We start from the raw sequence: 20,060 nt of genomic DNA, 5'->3' as shown, positions 1-20,060 counted from the left end.
GACAGGAAAATGCTTTGCTTAAGGGGGTACTACACCCCTGTGGTAAATTTGTGACTATTTTTGCATTTTTCTCAAAAATTAATAACATACTGGTAACAAAAGTTATGTATATTATTGGGGCAAGGAATCCAATTACTACACTGAAATTTCAGTGAATCAAGACAAGCGGTTCAGTAAATATGATAGGAAATGAGGTACATCCTAGCGGTACCTCATTTTCTATCACAAGTATCGAATCGCTTGTCTTGGGTCACTGAAATTCCAGTGTAGTAATTGATTCCTTGCCCCTATAATATACATAACTTTTGTTACCAGGGTGTTCTTAGTTTTTGAGAAAAATGCAAAAATAGTCACAAATTTATTGAGGGGTGTAGTACCCCCTTAATGGATGACCTAGCAAACACATGTTGTAATGTTGTAAAAACATTTTAATAACGTTTTAATAACGTTTAAATGTCAGGTTACAATGTATATAAAGGTCATTTCAAAAATATTGTCCAAATGTTATTGCAAAATATTTATTGCTATAGTCTGTATGCCTTCCTTGAGGCACTGGCAGTAATTTACATATTGTTTGTATTTAATCTCTATATGTAATGATGATAAGTAAAGTATACATTTTCAGAAAGGACATGACTGGTTCCTGCCAAATTGAGCAGTTTTTGAATAAATCACAAAATTGGATTTTACTTTAAAAAGCCTTGTGGAAGGAATACAACATTTTTGCAAAATATTTTGTTAACACTTACAGGGGCATTTCGTGATCCACAACCTCATCCCCTCACTTTTCTCTAAAAAAGTTTTTTATACCACTGGAAACCTCTGCTACATAATGTTTATGTACCAAAAATATCTTGCAGATTATCATCAAATTTGAATTTCATTCTGGTATACCAGAACGAAATTACAACACTGGCCTATAGAGCAGTGTAATACACATACATAATCATGCATAACTCACAACTGAAAATTGGGGAGTAATCTTTTTTCGTGGATATCTACTAAAAATGTCATAAAAAGAGGATGCTGGGATCACAAAATCCTCCTTTGGTTAGAATGGTTGGCATCAAGTTTTCAAAAATGTTTTGGGAGGTTATTAAAACATTGTATACCCTTTAACCCAACATTTTTAAATGTTTAAAAACGTTTTCTGTTAAATGTTTTGTGTTTACTATGGGGACTCACTTTGCCTGAACACATCCCAGTTGCATATAATAATATCTTAAGAAATACATTTCCATTCTGATTGCTATTTTGATCCATCCCTCCACAGTGATTTGCTCTCTAGTATGGTATTTGATTCTGATAGTACTGAATCATGTCATAGGTCCGAGTCCTGTAAAAGATTACAAAAAGTTGAAAGAATATTTGTGAATGATTAGAGCACTGTTAGTGCATTTATCCTGATTGCATAAAGGATTCCCCCTCCACACTTTACCCCATCAAAATGAATATTTTGGTATCAAGTGAAAGTTCATATTTTTCTCATTAACATGTTGAAATTAGGCATTCCAAATCGGTATATTTCCGAAGAAATCATCAAAAAACTGTTGAATTAGTCTCAACTGTGGTATACAACATTTGAGACTAATTAGAGTATTTCAATATGGTACTGAGAAAAATAGGGTCTTTCACTTGAAATCAATATATTACATGATCATGATGATTATCATCAATAAAAACACCATAGACTACCAACATCACGCTGTATAAATGTCAGTAATTCCATAAGAAATAAGTCACATTTACTAAAAACATTTACATGTTTGCTTGAAAGGGATGACATTTTATTTTATACTTACCCAAGTTTTAAAGAATTTGATTTTGCAAATATATCAGGTCACCTTCCTTTAATAAAGTGGTTTTCTTTCTGTTGCCACTTTATTAGCCCTAATAACACCATGGGGGTTGATCACAGGTGCCATATGTGTTAGGCACCCAGCCTTAGGATTAAATGAGCATGATGAACAGGAGGGTGCTTCATGCTCAAGCACCATGGGTGTGGTTGGGGAAAAAAGAGATGGCAGGCATGCATGCATGCTGAGGGACACTGACAAGCACTGTGGACCAGGGAAGGATTGCCAATTGTCAGGGTTGCCAAACCCGCGATTTGGTAGCCCAATTGGGCGACTTTTGAAGATTTTCCCCGCGACTTTTGACTATTTCCTGTCCCATAGAAACCAATGGTTAAGAAAATATTTGGGCGACTTTTCAACATTGGCTCCCGCGACTTCCGGTAGTTTTCTGCCCCATTGAAACCAATGATAAAGAGAAAAATTGGGAGACTTTTCGATTATTTGACCAGCGATTCGGGCTGAAATCTTTTGGCAACCCTGCCAATTGTCAGTTATGGCATGGGTAGCGACCAATGGGTCCATGTCACCTCTCCCAGTGAATACCTCCGGGATCATCATACTAGCACTATTGCGGCGAATATCCTTTGCATCCTTTACCAATTCTGCATGTTCCTCTGTTTGTTAGACATAGGACCTCCGTGGAAGATGAACTCATTTACTTGATTAAGGTTTTGTCCAATAATATTGATCCTGAGAAGTCTACCAATGACTTGAACTTCTTGGTTTAGAGATGTTGATCTTGAGCCCTACGTTGGAGCTATTTTTGACATCTTTGTACACAAAAGTTGGGAGATCCCTGGGTGTTTCTACTATAAGAACAATGTCGTCGGCAAAGCGGATGTTTTAAATAAGCTGGCCTTGGATATGTGCTCCTATGGTGATCTTGTGAGTTGCATGAAGCAAAACCAGTTCAAGGAGAATATTGAGCAAAATTACGCATCCTTGACATACGCCCACTGTGGTGTATGTACGTACCCATTCCTTACTATTTAACTCAAACTGCACTATTGGATTTGCTGCAGAGATAGATTGTAGATTAGTGAATGCAACATGGGCAGAAAGTCTTGCATCTTTGGATGCTACCTCCATAATATAACTTGTAAACTAATCTTACCTGACATTGAGGCAGGAGTCTCTAATCACTTTGATCATGAAATTAGCCGCATCTCTTTCTGTATGATTAGGATAAAATCTGGACCTGCAATTTATCAATGAAAAATAAAAATAAAAAATCTATTCAACCTTATTAGAAATAATTTCTGCTAGCTTTAGCCATTTAAAATACATGTATCAAATTTGTCAATTGAAATAGATCAACTGCAGAAAGAGACAAAAATGAAAGCTTGCCTTAAATATATAAAATTTGTGTACTGTTTCTAATGTGCTTGTTTTAAATGATGCAAAAACTAAGTTTCTCCTCTTTCATTCTTCATTCATTAAAGGGCACTCTCCCAAGTGCTTCAATCAATCAATCAATCAATCAATCAATTAATTAATCATATCTTCTTCTGACAGTGCAAGGAATCTTGGTGCTTATGACAAGTTGTATAGGTTGAGATGACTTACACCAGAGGGGAATAATAATCCTGGGGTAGAATTTTGTTGCACAGTGCAATTTGCTATTTAGTTCTTTACAAGAATCATTTGATTATCACCTAATCCGTAATGTGTTTACATCAAAAGTTTACAGGAATCAAGTTTAATTCACTCAAACATGTTCATGAGAATATTTGCAAGAATCTAATCACAGATTCTCATAGCAATTCTAGCCTTGTCATGTGTTATTGAATGTCTACAAATGTGGATGTTCAAGCTCTGGTTGAGGGACATTAAATGCTTGAATCTTACCTTAATAATTTTAGAGTTTGTCCTCTGAAGCATGGCAAACCAGTATCCAACATCAGTGCTACAAGAGACACTATGGCTTCTTGATATGGTCTGTAATGAAAAAACAGAATTTGTAGGTATTGACAAATAAGAAAATGAATATGAACTATTAGTAGGGATGACCATGAAAATTTTAAGTTTCTCCTGTATTGTAGAAACAAACCTTATATTAAAGAGCTCATTAAATGGAGCATTGAGAATGACCTCAATAGGATAAATGGTTCTGAAGTTATGGCCAATTTTATATGCGTGTTTTGAATAGGCAGTTTGGACAGATTATGGACACTAAGGAAAAATGGCACAAAATTGAATAATTTCCCGTTTTTAATTCAGTATTTTTAAAAAACACCTTTTCAGTAACCCTTGAAAATGGATTACATAATTTAAATACTCACAAGAAGAAATCATTTATAAATATGGGTTTTCATAAATGCATTCGGAGATCTGGTCTTGTGAAATTGCCTTTTTGTTCTATATTTCTTTGTACAAATCCAAGATGGCAGTCATGGAAGAAAAATTATGAACAAATTCATGTATGTACGTCATCCACCAGTGGAGCTCCTGCGCCCTCCTAGATTTTTTCAGTATTATAATAACGGTGGATCATTTGCTCTCGGGCGCAGAACATCCACTTTTGGAGTAACTGCGCTCGGAAGCAATATAACACATTTTCTTATTATAATACTGGTGGATCATTTCTGCGCTCGGGCGCAGAACATCCAATGTTGGAGTAACTGCGCTCGGAAGTAAAATAATAGATTTTCTTATTAGGCCTATATTAATAAATATACATGCGTATAATAACTAGTATAATTAGGCCTATTATAATAACTATAACTCCAAATTGACAGTAAAATAATGCATTTTCTTATTGAAATTACGGCGGATCATTGCTGCGCTCGGGCGCAGAAAATTGCTGCGCTCAGGCGCAGAACATCCACTTTTGGAGTAACTGGGCGCGGAAGCAATATAACACATTTTCTTATTATAATACTGGTGGATCATTTCTGCGCTCGGGCGCAGAACATCCAATGTTGGAGTAACTGCGCTCGGAAGTAAAATAATAGATTTTCTTATTAGGCCTATATTAATAAATATACATGCGTATAATAACTAGTATTAGGCCTATTATAATAACTATAACTCCAAATTGACAGTAAAATAATGCATTTTCTTATTGAAATTACGGCGGATCATTACTGCGCTCGGGCGCAGAAAATCCACTGTCGGAGCTTCTGCGCTCGGAAGTCAAATAAATTATTTTCTTATTTTATTAATAAAATACAATATGCATGCGTACAATAACTAATATTTTCTTATTATATTAATAAAATATAATCAAAATAATAGATTTTCTTATTATAATAACGGTGGATCATTGCTGCGCTCGGGGGGCGCAGAACATCCACTGTCGGAGTTGATGCGCTTTCGGAAGTAAAAAAGAGTCTAGAGTCTAATATAATATAATATGTTTTTTTTTTTTTTTTTCTCATTTTACATTTATTTTCTGTTTTCTTTCATCTACATTCTTTTCTTCTTTTGTCTTTTTTTTCTTTCCTTTTTTTTTCGTTCACGTTTCCTTGTCGGTACTTTTCATGTAACCGCAATTGCTCTCTCAGATAATTCCTATTCAAATATAATTCTGATTGACACATGACCACTTGCAATTCGCCTTTGTTAGTCAACAGATAAGTAGGTGTAATCCATTGGATTCCCAAACAAGCGGAGGGGGTCCAAAAATTAGCATAAGCGAAGATCAATGTCAATTTTAAATCCACGGCAGAGGATAATTATGCGCCGTCATTTTGTGGTTTTAGATTAAAGGAACCGATAAACGTGGTTTCATGTCGCCGGCATCTAGGCTACACCAAGGCCTACGATATAATTATAGACGAATAAGGAAATCACAAACGCTATTTTCTTATTATGTTAATAAAATATAATATGCATGCGTATAATAACTTAACTCCGAGAAGTTTATTGCTATTTAGTATATTTATTTTATTTATTCATTGGAACATACACTTTTGTATCAGTGGCACACGCCTAACCAATGATGCGTTCAAAAACAACAAATATACATTATATAAAACAAGAAACAAAATTATAACACAATTGAATATGTTTTTTTTTTTTTTTTGAGTAACTGCGCTCGGAAGAAAAAAAAAAGTCTAGAGTCTAATATAATATATGTTTTTTTGTTTTGTTTTGGGTTTTTTTTCTCATTTTACATTTATTTTCTGTTTTCTTTCATCTTCATTCTTTTCTTCTTTTGTCTTTTTTTTTCTTTCCTTTTTTTTTTTTTTCCGTTCACGTTTCCTTGTCGGTACTTTTCATGTAACCGCAAATGCTTTCTCAGATAATTCCTATTCAAATATAGGCCTAATTCTGATTGACACATGACCACTTGCAATTCGGCCTTTGTTAGTCAACAGATAAGTAGGTGTACCGTGTAATCCATTGGATTCCCAAACAAGCGGAGGGGGTCCAAAAATATTAGCATAAGCGAAGATCAATGTCAATTTTAAATCCACGGCAGAGGATAATTATGCGCCGTCCTTTTGTGGTTAGAGATTAAAGGAACCGATAAGCGTGGTTTCATGTCGCCGCATCTAGGCTACACCAAGGCCTACGATATATAGACGAATAAGGAAATCATAAACGCTATTTTCTTATTATGTTAATAAAATATAATATGCATAACTAAACTCCGAGAAGTTTATTGCTATTAGTATAACCGAATTGACAGCAAAATAATAGATTTTCTTATTATAACAACGGTGGATCATTGCTGCGCTCGGGCGCAGAACATCCACTGTCGGAGTTGATGCGCTCGGAAGCAAAATAATATATAGATTTTCTTATTATAATAACGGTGGATCATTGATGCGCTCGGGCGCAGAACATCCACTGTCGGAGTTGCCATGCGCCCGGGCGCAGTCCCTTATATGTAACGGTGGATCATTGCTGCGCTCGGGCGCAGAACATCCACTATTGGAGTAACTGCGCTCGGTAGTAAAAAAAAAAAGAGTCTAGAGTCTAATATAATATAATATGGTTTTTTTTTTCTCATTTTACATTTATTTTCTGTTTTCTTTCATCTTCATTCTTTTCTTCTTTTGTCTTTTTTTTCTTTCCCTTTTTTTTCCGTTCACGTTTCCTTGTCGGTACTTTTCATGTAACCGCAATTGCTCTCTCAGATAATTCCTATTCAAATATAATTCTGATTGACACATGACCACTTGCAATTCGGCCTTTGTTAGTCAACAGATAAGTTAATTATACAGAACAATATCAATGAGGATAATTATGCGCCGTCATTTTGTGGTTATAGATTAAAGGAACCGATAAGCGTGGTTTCATGTCGCCGGTATCTAGGCTACACCAAGGCCTACGATATATACGAAAAGGAAATCACAAACGCAAACTCGGAATCAACTTAAATTTTGGGAATAACCTACTTTCGTGGATATCTATTGAAAAATTTCATAAAAAGAGGATGCTAGGATCACGAAATCCTCCTTTAATTGTTTTTGTGACATAATTGTGCATTCTTCATTTAATTGTGTTTTATTCCTTTTTGTATATAATTATGTATGCTGTTGTTTTGAACGCATACGCTGGTTAAATAAATAAATAATAAAATATTAATAAATACATAATTAATTAATTAATTAATTAATTAATTAATTAATTAATTAATTAATAAATTAATAAATTAATTAATTAATTAATTAATTAATTAATTAATTAAATGTTTACATGACGTTTGTCCGCTTGTTTCTTTTGCCATTTAGTTTAACATGGATACGGCCAGAATAAGACTTCCGTATTGCAATAAACTTAGAACCTGGCGATATGCAATTCAAGCAATTTATCGGCGTTATTAGCGTTACTAATATATTAATATTTGTTCCTATAAAAAAATGATACAAATGAAATGTTATACACGGTATCACTATCAATTTTCATTATAGTTATTATTATACGCATGCATAGGCCTAATAGAAATAAACTTCTCCGTAGAGCTATTACAATAAAAAATATATTATTAATATAATAAGAAAATAATTTATTTTGCTTCCGGCGCATCAACTCCGACAGTGGATTCTGCGCTCGAACGCATGAAAATGATCCACCGTTATTTTAATAAGAAAATCCATTATTTTGCTTCCGGCGCAGTTACTCCAACAGTGGATGTTCTGCGCCCGAGCGCAGCAATGATCCACCGTTACATATAAGGGACCGAGCCCGGGCGCATCAACTCCGACAGTGGATGTTCTGCGCCCGAGTTTAGTTATTATACGCATGCATAATTATATTTTATTAATAAAATAAGAACATAATTTATTTGACTTCCGAGCGCAGAAGCTCCGACAGTGGATTTTCTGCCCCGGCGGCAGCAATGATCCGCCGTAATTTCAATAAGAAAATGTATTATTTTGCTTTCAATTTGGAGTTATAATAGGCCTAATACTAGTTATTATACGCATGTATATTTATTAATATAGGCCTAATAAGAAAATGTATTATTTTGCTTCCGGCGCATCAACTCCGACAGTGGATGTTCTGCGCCCCGAGCGCAGAAATGATCCACCAGTATTATAATAAGAAAATGTATTATATTGCTTCCGGCGAAAGCTTAACTCCGACAGTGGATTCTCTGCCCGAGCGCAGCAATGATCCACCGTTACATATAAGGGACTGCGCCCGGGCGCATGAACTCCGATAGTGGATGTTCTGCGCCCGGCGCTGAAATGATCCACCGTTATTATAATACGAAAATCTATTATTTTGCTTCCGGCGCTTAGTAACTCCGACAGTGGATGTTCTGCGCCCGGCGCAGCAATGATCCACCGTTACATATAAGGGACTGCGCCCGGGCGCAGAACATCCACTGTTGGAGTAACTGCGCTCGCGCAGAAATGATCCACCGTTATTATAATAAGAAAATGTATTATATTGCTTCCGAGCGCAGCAACTCCGACAGTGGATTCTCTGCGCCCGAGCGCAGCAATGATCCACCGTTACATATAAGGGACTGCGCCCGGGCGCATGAACTCCGATAGTGGATGTTCTGCGCCCGAGCGCAGAAATGATCCACCGTTATTATAATACGAAAATCTATTATTTTGCTTCCGAGCGCAGCAACTCCGACAGTGGATGTTCTGCGCCCGAGCGCAGCAATGATCCACCGTTACATATAAGGGACTGCGCCCGGACGCATGAACTCCGATAGTGGATGTTCTGCGCCCGAGCGCAGAAATGATCCACCGTTATTATAATACGAAAATCTATTATTTTGCTTCCGGCGCAGCAACTCCGACAGTGGATTCTCTGCGCCCCCGAGCGCAGAACATCCACTACCGGAAGTTCTGCGGAGGGGCGCAGGAGCTCCACTGGTGGATGACGTACATAACTCACAAATTTGACCAAAAAAATGTATCACCAAATTTTGACAACTTGTTATTATTTAAGTCACAAAACATGTAATAAAGTTTGTAGTGACGAGGTTTCCGAATTTTGCATCCAAGGCCCAAAAATTATCAGTCCAAAAAAAGTGCAAAATTCGGAAACCTTGCCTAAAAATTTGTCACTACAGATCAACTTAATTACATGTTTTTTTACTGAAATAACAAGTTGTCAAAATTTGGTGATACATTTTTTACACATGAGACTCATCCATGCGCTCAGTTTCTCATGGAGTGTTAGACATATGAACTATGTGACTGTTAATGACCGCTAGCTGAAGTGAAATACACAGTATATCTGCATCAAAATTTGATTTTACTGCAAATTTTCTCTAAATTCAAGTTATATTGGATGAGTCAAGTTTTGTATATTATAATAATAATACTGAACCAATTTCATGTGCAATATTAAGATTACCATGGTCATTGCAGAGTACATTGTGCATGTAGGCCTACGGTACTGCATAATTCTGAATCCGATTAGAGAGGGTCTAAATTTCATCATCCAATATGCACCCCTAAATAGTAATGAAATTTTATGAAATTGCACATGGAATTAGATACATATATATAGTATAGTATACAAAAAGTTTACTCACCTAATATATCTTGGAATTTGGAGAAAATTTACAGTAAAATCACTCTTTTATACAAATAACCTGTAGATTTCACTTTAGCTAGCTATGGACGAAAAATTATGGGTAGTTGAGAGCATAAACTCGAGGGGGACTTCCTGTCAGCTGATTAGCCAAGTTATAGACATATTGATTGATAAATATTTAGGGGTGCATATTGGGACTTTTTCAAAACATGTTTTTGCCTATCTGACAAAAAGCCTGATAATAATAATACTGGATTCACTGTGTGTGCACTCAACCTAGATCCATTGGTCAGTCCAGTGAGATAGTCTCTGCATGGACAACCCCATTCAGATTGTGTGTGTGTTCAGTGCTGCATGGTAAACACAAAAGATGTCCATGGTCCAAATGAGTGGGCTGTTGTGCTGGTCATCCCTACTATTAGTGTATCAGTATGGCCAGTGTCAATCACACAACAAAGTTTGATTTTCACTCTCACAAATGAAAAGGTAAAATCACTGAATATGACATCAAGTATGATATAGTTCAGTGTAAAATGTACAGATATAATTTAGCTTCAATAAGTTATCAAACTAGTCAGGTTTGTGCATTTTGCATAGGTCTGGACAATGGATTTCCCATGAACCCCAGCATGTTGCAGGGCTTCCAATATTGGATTTTGGAAATTTCAAAAATTTATTTTCAAATCAGGGAGAGTGAATCGAAGCGGTGGTAGCAAGCGATCTCTTGCAGGTGGGGTCCTGGGGCAAGCCGTTTACCATTTGTATTATCAAAGCAAATATTTCAGAAACAAATAACAATGGTATTTTAACAAGATGACCAAAATTGAAAGGGAGACACTGCTGCAATGTCAGGGAGCTAAAAATTATCTTTGCCAACACCTGCAACCCCGGTTGCAAAGAATCAGTGTTTAAGGCCAGAGTAATGGAAGAAACATTCGTCCACGCCCGAATTTGAGATTTCTCGATATTTATCAACACTAAGATGTATTCTTTCACTTGAAACTGATAAAATACAACTTGCTAATATTTATTCGTATTTTTGCTTGAGTTTATTTCACTCTTTTTAACTCTAAAAAGTCACATGGCTCAAGACAGCTTTGTAAATTGGCGGAAATAATGAGTCACAAATCGCGAATGCGAAATATTGTGATTCTGCGAGATCCGCGTCGGCGTGTGTGGCGCAACTCTGCGCGTATGTCCAACGAGTCAAAGGCGCATTCGGTATGTTGTTAACGCCAGCAAATGTGATGTAAACAAAACAAAAATTTGCAGTGAAAAAGCCACTTAGATTTTTTAATTATTTTGGATTTAGGCGCACTAAAAGCAGACATTATAGATTCATTGGTGCAAAAGATGCATATTTAGACCACGCACAAGATACAGCTTTTACAAGCGTGAAAGTCTTGCCGTTTAAAAATATAAGGACGATTTGTGCATAAATTTGACATTTTGTTACTAAAACGTCGATTTCTCAGAGTTCATTTTTGACAATATTATACGATTTTTGTGACAAGATAACTCGAAAAATATGAAAGAAAAAGGTAAACTTTTTGCACTATCGTTTAGGGCAAATCAAAGTCTAGGGAAGGTTTTCTCATTTTTTCAAAATTATTGTTGTAAACAAAAATATACACCATTATGTGCAATTTTAGCTTAATAGAGTGAGAAAATTGCTTTTTTCACATGTTTTTGCAATATTTGAAAAATAAGACTTAATTTCAAAAAAATAAAAAACCTTCCCTAAGTTCATGTCTCTTCTCCATGAAAAAGTAACTAAATTTTTTTTACTCGAGCGGAATTTTTTTAAGTTGTCACAAAAAAATTGGGGTAAAAAGTGCATTTTGTGATTTTTTCAAAAACTCGAGATTTTTGAACAAATCTGAGCGTCACCATGGGATTCCTTGACTCATTTCCTTTCCAAAAATGTATAGTTTTATATACTTTAGACATACAATTCAAAAATAATGATGCTCGAAAAGGTCCATGTTCTCTCCCATTACTCTGCCCTTAAAGGTGACACACATTGGAAAGTGAATTATATATCGTTGGAAAGCTTATAATGTCAGGAAGCAGAAAAGAATATTCTTTATTTGCCAAACATACCAGGCTAGACATAATCTCCAAGCAAAGATTGGATATTGGAACCCCCCTAAATTACAAAAGCGAAATCGTTCAAATTAGGCGCTTTCGTTGATGACGTCAGTGCAGGGACACACAGTTTCTTCCGGGTTTGATTGCAAACACAATGTCCATGCATTACTGTGGCATGCATCGGGGAAATGCACGAACTCAGTCAATATCAACTTACTTTACATGAAAAATATCTTCATTAAAATAAGAATAACATGAAGGAAACATGATCAAATCAAGAATGAAGTTCCTGAATAAAGTGTGTGGATTTAAAAATGGGAAAAGTGCTGGCCGGGGTGATTTGGGATAGGCCAAGCCATCCACGATATGCATAGGGAATATTACAGTACAGCACAAATGAAAACAGGCTGCAAAAAATAACTGCTGTGCTACCAGTTCAGATTGTCACACCAAGTTGAGATGAACTTATCACAATGAGAAAATGAAGGAATAGAATAAGGTACATTTTCTTAACTTTACAACCGGTCATGTATGATAGGCTAACTCGTAGATACGTACGGGATGAACTCAGTCGCCGAGTGTTCGGTATCCGCGACCGTACTGTACTTGCAGACAAAAATAATGACCGATTTGATATTCACATTCTGATATTTCCAACTTAATACCGTAGAATTCTGTCTAGAAGCATATATGCCTCTAAACGAGGTTTTTTTTAACGAAAGATATGAAAGGCCAATACCCTTCTCAAAAACATTGCAATAGATTGGTCTTACAAATATACATGTTTGTACAGCCGCCTTTATCAGTAATATAGTTGTTCAAACTCCAAATAACGTTTTTGTTAAGAGTGTCTGCCTCTTGTCTCTTGTGTCAAAAAAACCTCGTTTAGAGGCATATATATGCTTGTAGACGGAATTTTACGGTATTGCTACTTTATCAGCAAAATTTATTCCTGTAAATGTTCCAAATATCAAGGAACGATTGATCAAATCAGCTGAAACACACAGCGCAAAGTACCGGAAGATGAAGCGAGTTGCTGTATTTGTGCATAACCACCTTGATTGGCTCCCTGCAATTTATTCATCAGCAATTTACGCATCACGTTCGCTAATCCATAAAACATGAATGTTTCACTTTTTCAGTACACTGATTGTACTATCATTAAAGAATCGTGACACATGTGACTATATTTTAATTTTATTCAGATTTCAGAATTCCATCAAATAACTGTCTACCAAGCCTAAATTGTATTTATTTATCTAATAAAGTATTTGTTTCTTTCAATCGTGATTGCGTGGAAAGAATGTTTTACAGCAATGCGCTAAATATGAAAACCTTTATATGGGCTGGATTTGATGAAATTTATTAATTTTCTGATTACTGCTATTAATAGGGAATGTCACAAACAAGTATTTAATTTGTTATTCGATCATGTATATTCAGTCCATGACATGAATGGCAGTAGCAATCATTTGCGCATGGAATTGATCCCAGCGCGAAATTCAAACTCAGTTACCCAATTATATGCAACCAGTTTCGAGTGATTTTGTCAAAAATTTATGGAAAATAAATGTGTTGACAATAATTCTATTATTTCTAATATATATAGAAGGAACCAGCAACTTGAAGATTCCTCTAATTTCAAGCGTTATTGTGAAAATGCATACAAAAGCAGACTTGCCGGGCAGCTTGCAAAGTACAGGAAGCAAGTCTTGTTTACATGTTTCCGAGTAGGATCACGTGACTGTGAACCCTGAGCTTACGTCACGAGCATTCCCAAGGTCATAGACGATCGATTTGGGTGCTTTTTGGGCGCCTTAAAAAAGACCAAAAATTCATTCATTTTTTTAATTTTTCAGCTTTATTGACCATCAAAAAAATCGGAAAAATTGTTTTTAGTATCCTGACATCATAAGCTTTCCATTGATATATAATTTTTTTTTCAATGAGTTTCACCTTTAACATGCTGTTTCTGGTGTTGGATTTCCCACTAGGTGCTCCCAGGTGCAGGCTGGTATTTTACCAGAGTGAGGAAATGAGCGCCCTCTGCCTCCCTAGCTCAGTTGCTGAATATGCCAGCTTTAGGGGGAGGAAACCATCAGGTTCAATGGTCAGTATGTTCAAATGTCTTGGCCATTTGTTTTTGCTACTGTAACAATGTAGACAGTACAGCCAGCGACACAATCATGATGAGATATTGCTGTTCTTTCTGAAAACCACCTGTAAAGTGTGCTAAGGCTTGTGGATCAACATCTAGGCGTTGTGCCTGTGTGTAGCGCACTATAAAACACCTCAATTGACCTTTGAGAAAAAAAAATGAATTTTAATCATGAGAAGAGCAAAAAATCTCTTGGGGGTGATACAAACCTAGCCTATTCCCCAATCCCTCCCATTGCCTACAAAGAGTGTGCCCCAAGCCAGTGCTCTAATTGGATAGAAAGATTAGCTGGCACTTAACGTGGGCTAGCCATAACCCTGATTTTTTTGAAAAAATAATATCCACAATATTTACCTGACAGCCAGATAGGCTTGGATGCATTGTTCCATAAACCACTTGAATGGAGCGGCATCCATTCTGCCTCCCATAATCATCAGCATCTCATTGGTCAGTTTGATGTCTGGTTCAAACCCAAGGTTACCACCAGGAGAACTTTCAAACATGAATCCAAAGTCTACAACATTAAACAAGAATAGTTACAAGCAACAGCTTCTTCAAATAGTTTGAAACTACAGGATTTATGCATGTCAACTGATACAAAAAGTACAGGGAGTGATTATGTGAGAAATATCTATCCCCTATTACAACTAGAATTATGCAGTTCGTAATTAAGGTGGCCCCAACACAAAGGTGTGTAAATAACAAAGGTTTGTAATAGAAAACTGTGAAAAATTATGGTACTTTTACAAGGCAAAAAGCACCTTTTCTAGGCATTGTTGACATGGTGCTTTTAGGGAAAAAAGTGTCCTATTTCTAAAAGCTACACTTTTTGACCAGGCTTGTCACAACAACTCATAAACAACTCATTTCTAAGTTTGATTGACAGGTGATGTCAGATGCAAACTAGTATTTTTATCTCTGGCTCTAATAATAGTTTAAACATGTGCCCAACCTTTGAAAAATATGTGCTCAACATTTTTGATTATTTTGTATATATAAGTTTCTATTTTTGTGTATATAAAAATAGTAGGTTAGCTCATGGCATCCCAAAATATACCCATTGTCCTTCAGAGCCAATGCTGTACTTCACTGAACATACTAATTTACATAGCACATGATGCACTAGATAGAATAAAGCGCTCCACAGACTCCGAGTATTGTACGTACAATATTGTATGCAACATATCTACGTTATTTTATCTATTGCCATTCTATTTCCAGTAATGTTTAAGTTCTAACGAATGTTTGATGACGAAAAATCGATAATATGTTACATGTAATATCTAGTAGAAATATATTATCGATTTTACGTCATCAAACATTCGTTAGAACTTAAACATTACTGGAAATAGAATGGCAATAGATTAAACAACGTAGATATGTTGCATACAATATTGTACGCATAATAAAAAGTCTGAATACTGCTTAAGAGCTTTACAAACTGCAGCCATTCTGTGCTGACTCATGCAAGCTAAAATAATCTCTTCAACAATGGATGCTAGCAATTGTAATACTCTGTAGTTTCTATTATGAGGGGTGTTGTTTAGAGGTTAATGACTGCGCATCAGTTGTTTTGAGGGTATTGTTAAATATCTAAACATTGTGCTTTGGAACCGAGGAATATCCCGAGGTCCAAAGCACAATGTTTAGATATTTCACAATACCGAAAAAATAACTGATGCAAAGTCATTAACCTCATTCATAACCGTCACTTTTCACTTTTTTTAAATTCAATTTACGTAACATTTTTCTTTTAATTTGAAAACAGAACACAATTTTAACTTTATCTGTTGTTTTCCCTGTAAAAAATCGAATAGCCCAATAAGGAAATATCGCTAGCGACCAATCACACCAGCATGCAATCATGCGATGTCCAAATACGGCGGTCAACCTCATGTAACACGGTCATTGTAGAGCGAAATTTTAGCTACGTCACGAGACGAGGTCATTATACTTTTTCAATGACCTGCATTTGCATCCGCGTATTTGAAAGTTATTATCTGTGATTGGATCGCACTTGCTGCGTATATTAATGAGGTTATGAATTGGACTTATAAGGTGATAGGTCATGATAGGTCAGGCTATAGGTCACCTGCATCAGGGTCAAATTTAGGCCTCCATTTTGAACAACATGTGATATCATGAGGCATCCATTTTGATATTATGTCTAGTGTGTCATTTATTGGATACATATTCAAATGGCAAATGATGCATATAACAATATACATTGGGATGTAAATGGTGAGTACATTTTAGAATGACTAGTTGAAATGGATTTGACAAACAAAGGTAGAATAAGTACCAAAATTACAAAGTGAACCTTATGAAAACTACCTAATCTGTGGTATTGGTGCATGACGGCAAATGCTTTTTTTTTTTTCAACATTGCTGCAGTTTTGTCATGGAATATTTTTACTATGGCTTAATTAGGCTTAATTAGGTTTTAGTAAATAATGTGGTTAGTTAAAAATACAAAATATAGCTCAATACTGAAAATAGAAGTATTTTAACCAATTAGTTTTTTGATAGGTGTGAAGCATTGAAAATCCCCAAGTAAAGAAATCAGGAACCAATTATTGCCATTTTACATATCAACTTTATTTCTCAAATGAATTAACAATGTGTATCCAAAATCTGTTAATAGCAAGCTTTCCAAAATAAAGTGAATTTGAAAAAAGACATGGTGCTTGTACAAAATTACACATAGAGCAACAAAAGTTTCCATTTAGCTCACAATAAAACAAGAATAAAATGAGAATCCTTAGACCTTTATCTCTAAGATACAATTGCAATGTGAATTTTCTTCCCACAATATTTTTTTTTCAATATGGCTGCCTGCATCAAATTTGAGGACAGATTTTGTCCAAACATTTTGTAACTTAATCGATCAGCCACAAAATGCTACACGCAGAAGCATATTCATTAAAGTGCTTTTCTACCCATGTGGAGATTATAATTCATTCAAATTACCCAGTTGCCATATTTGAGATTGCACAGTTGCAGTGGGCATTGGTGTTGCCAAGTTTTGGCAACACTGGTATTCTGCCTGCAGGCAGGGGTAACACTTACCAATGTGTACTATGTGTCCTACTGTATCCAACATAATATTACCATTATGCCTGTCTTTGATTTGCAATAGAAAACCAATAACACTGTATGCTGCCATACTTCGAATGAAGTTCTTTCTTGCCTGAAAATAACAACATCATCATCATAATAATAACGTAAAAGCACAGGCAGGCATCCTGCTGGTAATATTAACATGGATTATCCACAGAAGAAATAAAATTTACTTCCAGGTCCACCATTTTGAAAATGTAGGCTGATATAAATCTTATTTATTTAATCGCTTGCAGTGGTTTATTGGTAGAATATGGAACATTTTAACTCTGAATTTGCATTGTATGTGTATTTTCACACAAAATAGTTTTCAATTAAAGTTCTACTATAACTTGGGAATCAATTACTGGATTCACATTGATGTTCATAATAGGGTTAGTCCAAGCAATTTCGTTTGCCCTACAAACATGGTAAGTGCAAGTTTTAAGCTTACTTACATAATATGAAATGGAAATTTCTGTATTTAAGTCACTTTTCATAAAATATGGGGTGTTTATCAAAGGGAGGTGTTTACGGTTTTTCCGTCTTAAAAAACACTCGACCAAATTGAGTGGTGTTTTGCAGCTCTGGCAGCTAGCCATGACACACATCTATGAAAAAATAATTTAAATAATTTCTGGATTTAGTCTATCAAATTCATCAATGTTATTGACAAAGATATTTCTGTTTGACATTGGGGATGGGAGGATAGGGTGGGGTAGGATGGAGGTCGGTCTACTATAATTAAACCAACCCAATGACATGATATAGGGATAAAATCATATCATTGATAATAATACCCAATGATGATTTTGAAACCTTTTCTAGGTTTAATGCTAATTTGGTGGTCATAACCGGGTCTAAGAAAGAAACCCATACTGCAATTTTTCGTCAAAAATTGAGCCAAAGAGGTTATCAAGTAAGTTACACATAAGTGAGGAATTTTCAACTTTCACCTGACTGAACAAAAAAGGGGAGATGCAGAAATTTTTGCCTGCATAGGCCCAAAAGATTATACATTGTACTCAGTGCCGAGAGGAAACCTACCCTTTTTGCATAGGAACTTGGGTCACAAAAACCGTAATCTCAAAGTGGATTCATCAATTGTAAAGTCCAATTAAATCAAAGTTGTAATCTTTGACCCCCTAAACCTGTATTCTCTTATCATCGCATGATGACGGACAACAAGGAGGAGACCGTCCCTGGTAGCATAGTGCATGTAGCATGTAGTGTAGCATAGTATGTAGCATATAGCATGTAGTTTAGCATAGTGTGAGGGGACGACCGACTTGTGCGAATCTGAGTAAAGCGTCCTGATCTACCTTCTAGTTGGCGGGGGTTGTTAACTTTCTGACTAGTGCAGGAAGTTACGGACAGATCAGGGTGGCTAGGAGAGGATCGCTCATCCGCCTAGCTTACTTTTGAGCAAAACTGCATCACAATGAAGAGCCTTTACAGCACCAGGGTTAAAGCCCTGCTATTAACCAGCCACTTCTACCAATGGATCTACAACATGTAGAACAGAATGACGCAGCAACCCTAAATCCAATTGGAAGATTTGATGGTCTTCCCAAAGTTAAGACCAAAGCGGGACTAGCACCAAGTCGACCCCCAATTAGCGGGCTGGTGTTGATAAACCATTGGGAACGGCGGCACTACTATCTGCCAAAGAAACTATAGGTATTGGAACATGGAATGTTCGAACTTTGTACCAGACTGGCAACTTTGAAATTCTATTGAACCAGATAGAGAAGTACAAATGGGAAATACTGGGAATCGCCGAAACTCACTGGATTGATTCTGGAGAATTCATTTCAAAAGGATTCAAAATTCTGTGCTCGAAAGCGACTCCATACATCGTGCGGAGTTGCAATTCTACTTAACAAGAAGGCACAAAATGCCCTCTTAGGGTACAACCCAATTTCTGCAAGACTCTTATCAGCTAGATTCCAGACCCAAAATGGCGCCATGACTGTATTACAGGTTTATGCACCCAATTCAGCCGACTCAGAAGAGATGGTAGAAGAATTCTACGACCTACTACAAACTACTATCAATAAGAAAAAAAAAATGACATCCTACTTGTTATGGGAGACCTAAACGCATAAAAGTTGGATGTGATTGCACACAATGGGAGAACGTTATAGGAAACCATGGTTATGGGCAAAGGAACGACAGAGGAGAAAAGCTGCTCAACTTCTGTGCAGTAAACAACCTTTTATAACCAACACAATGTTCAAGCAAAAGAAGGACAGCCGACAGTGGACATGGGAGTCGCCAGACCAAAAGACCCACAACAAAATAGACTACATTATTATCAGCAACCGATGGAAGACCTCTGTAACCAATGCGAGGAGCTTGCCTAGCGCAGATGTAGGATCAGATCATCAACTCGTGATAACAAATCTACGCTTGAAATTCCATGCCAAAAAGAAACCAAATTACCCGAAACAATATGATATCTTCAGGCTAAAAAGCCCAGAACACAGGAAAAACTATGAGGTGGAAATAGGGGGTAGATTTGCCCCACTGCTGGAGCAACCAGACACAGATACTGAAACTATGTGGGAAGGAATCAAGACAGCATTCAATGAAACATCCAAAAAAGTCCTTGGCTAAAAAAAGGACACAAAGAAAAGCCATGGATTAGCGAGGAAGTCATCCAACTGGCAAGCGAAGCGAAGTAGAGCAAAGCAAGAAAAATAAAGGACCCAACCAAGAGAAGTAGATACAACTTCTTAAGTCGTGAAATAAAAAAAGAAAAGTCAAGGGATGCGAGATCAGTGGCTCAAAGACCTTTGCAAAAAAGTTGACAATGCACATCAGGCAGCAAAGTCAAAAGAAGTGTACTCAACCATCAAGAAAATTACAAGAAAAGCCTCTATCAGAATGCAAAC

General features: G+C 36.3%; 1 protein-coding gene across 1 annotated transcript in view; it reads right to left on the bottom strand.

Moving 5' to 3' along the window:
* Window positions 1-310: 310 nt before the first annotated feature.
* The window catches only part of LOC140158722 (phosphatidylinositol 4-kinase alpha-like), a 164,200-nt gene continuing 144,450 nt past the window's right edge, over window positions 311-20,060 (bottom strand). Inside the window, 5 exon segments of the mRNA XM_072181918.1 lie at window positions 311-1,336; window positions 2,971-3,054; window positions 3,705-3,794; window positions 14,419-14,578; window positions 17,134-17,254. Coding sequence (XP_072038019.1) covers window positions 1,285-1,336; window positions 2,971-3,054; window positions 3,705-3,794; window positions 14,419-14,578; window positions 17,134-17,254 — 507 coding nt within the window. The 3' untranslated portion in view covers window positions 311-1,284.

The sequence above is a fragment of the Amphiura filiformis genome, chromosome 1, assembly GCF_039555335.1.
Source record: "Amphiura filiformis chromosome 1, Afil_fr2py, whole genome shotgun sequence".
In the NCBI taxonomy this organism is placed as follows: Eukaryota; Metazoa; Echinodermata; class Ophiuroidea; order Amphilepidida; family Amphiuridae; genus Amphiura; species Amphiura filiformis.
The sequence above is the reverse complement of the archived record's forward strand: the minus strand, read 5'-3'. Positions and strand labels throughout refer to the sequence as shown.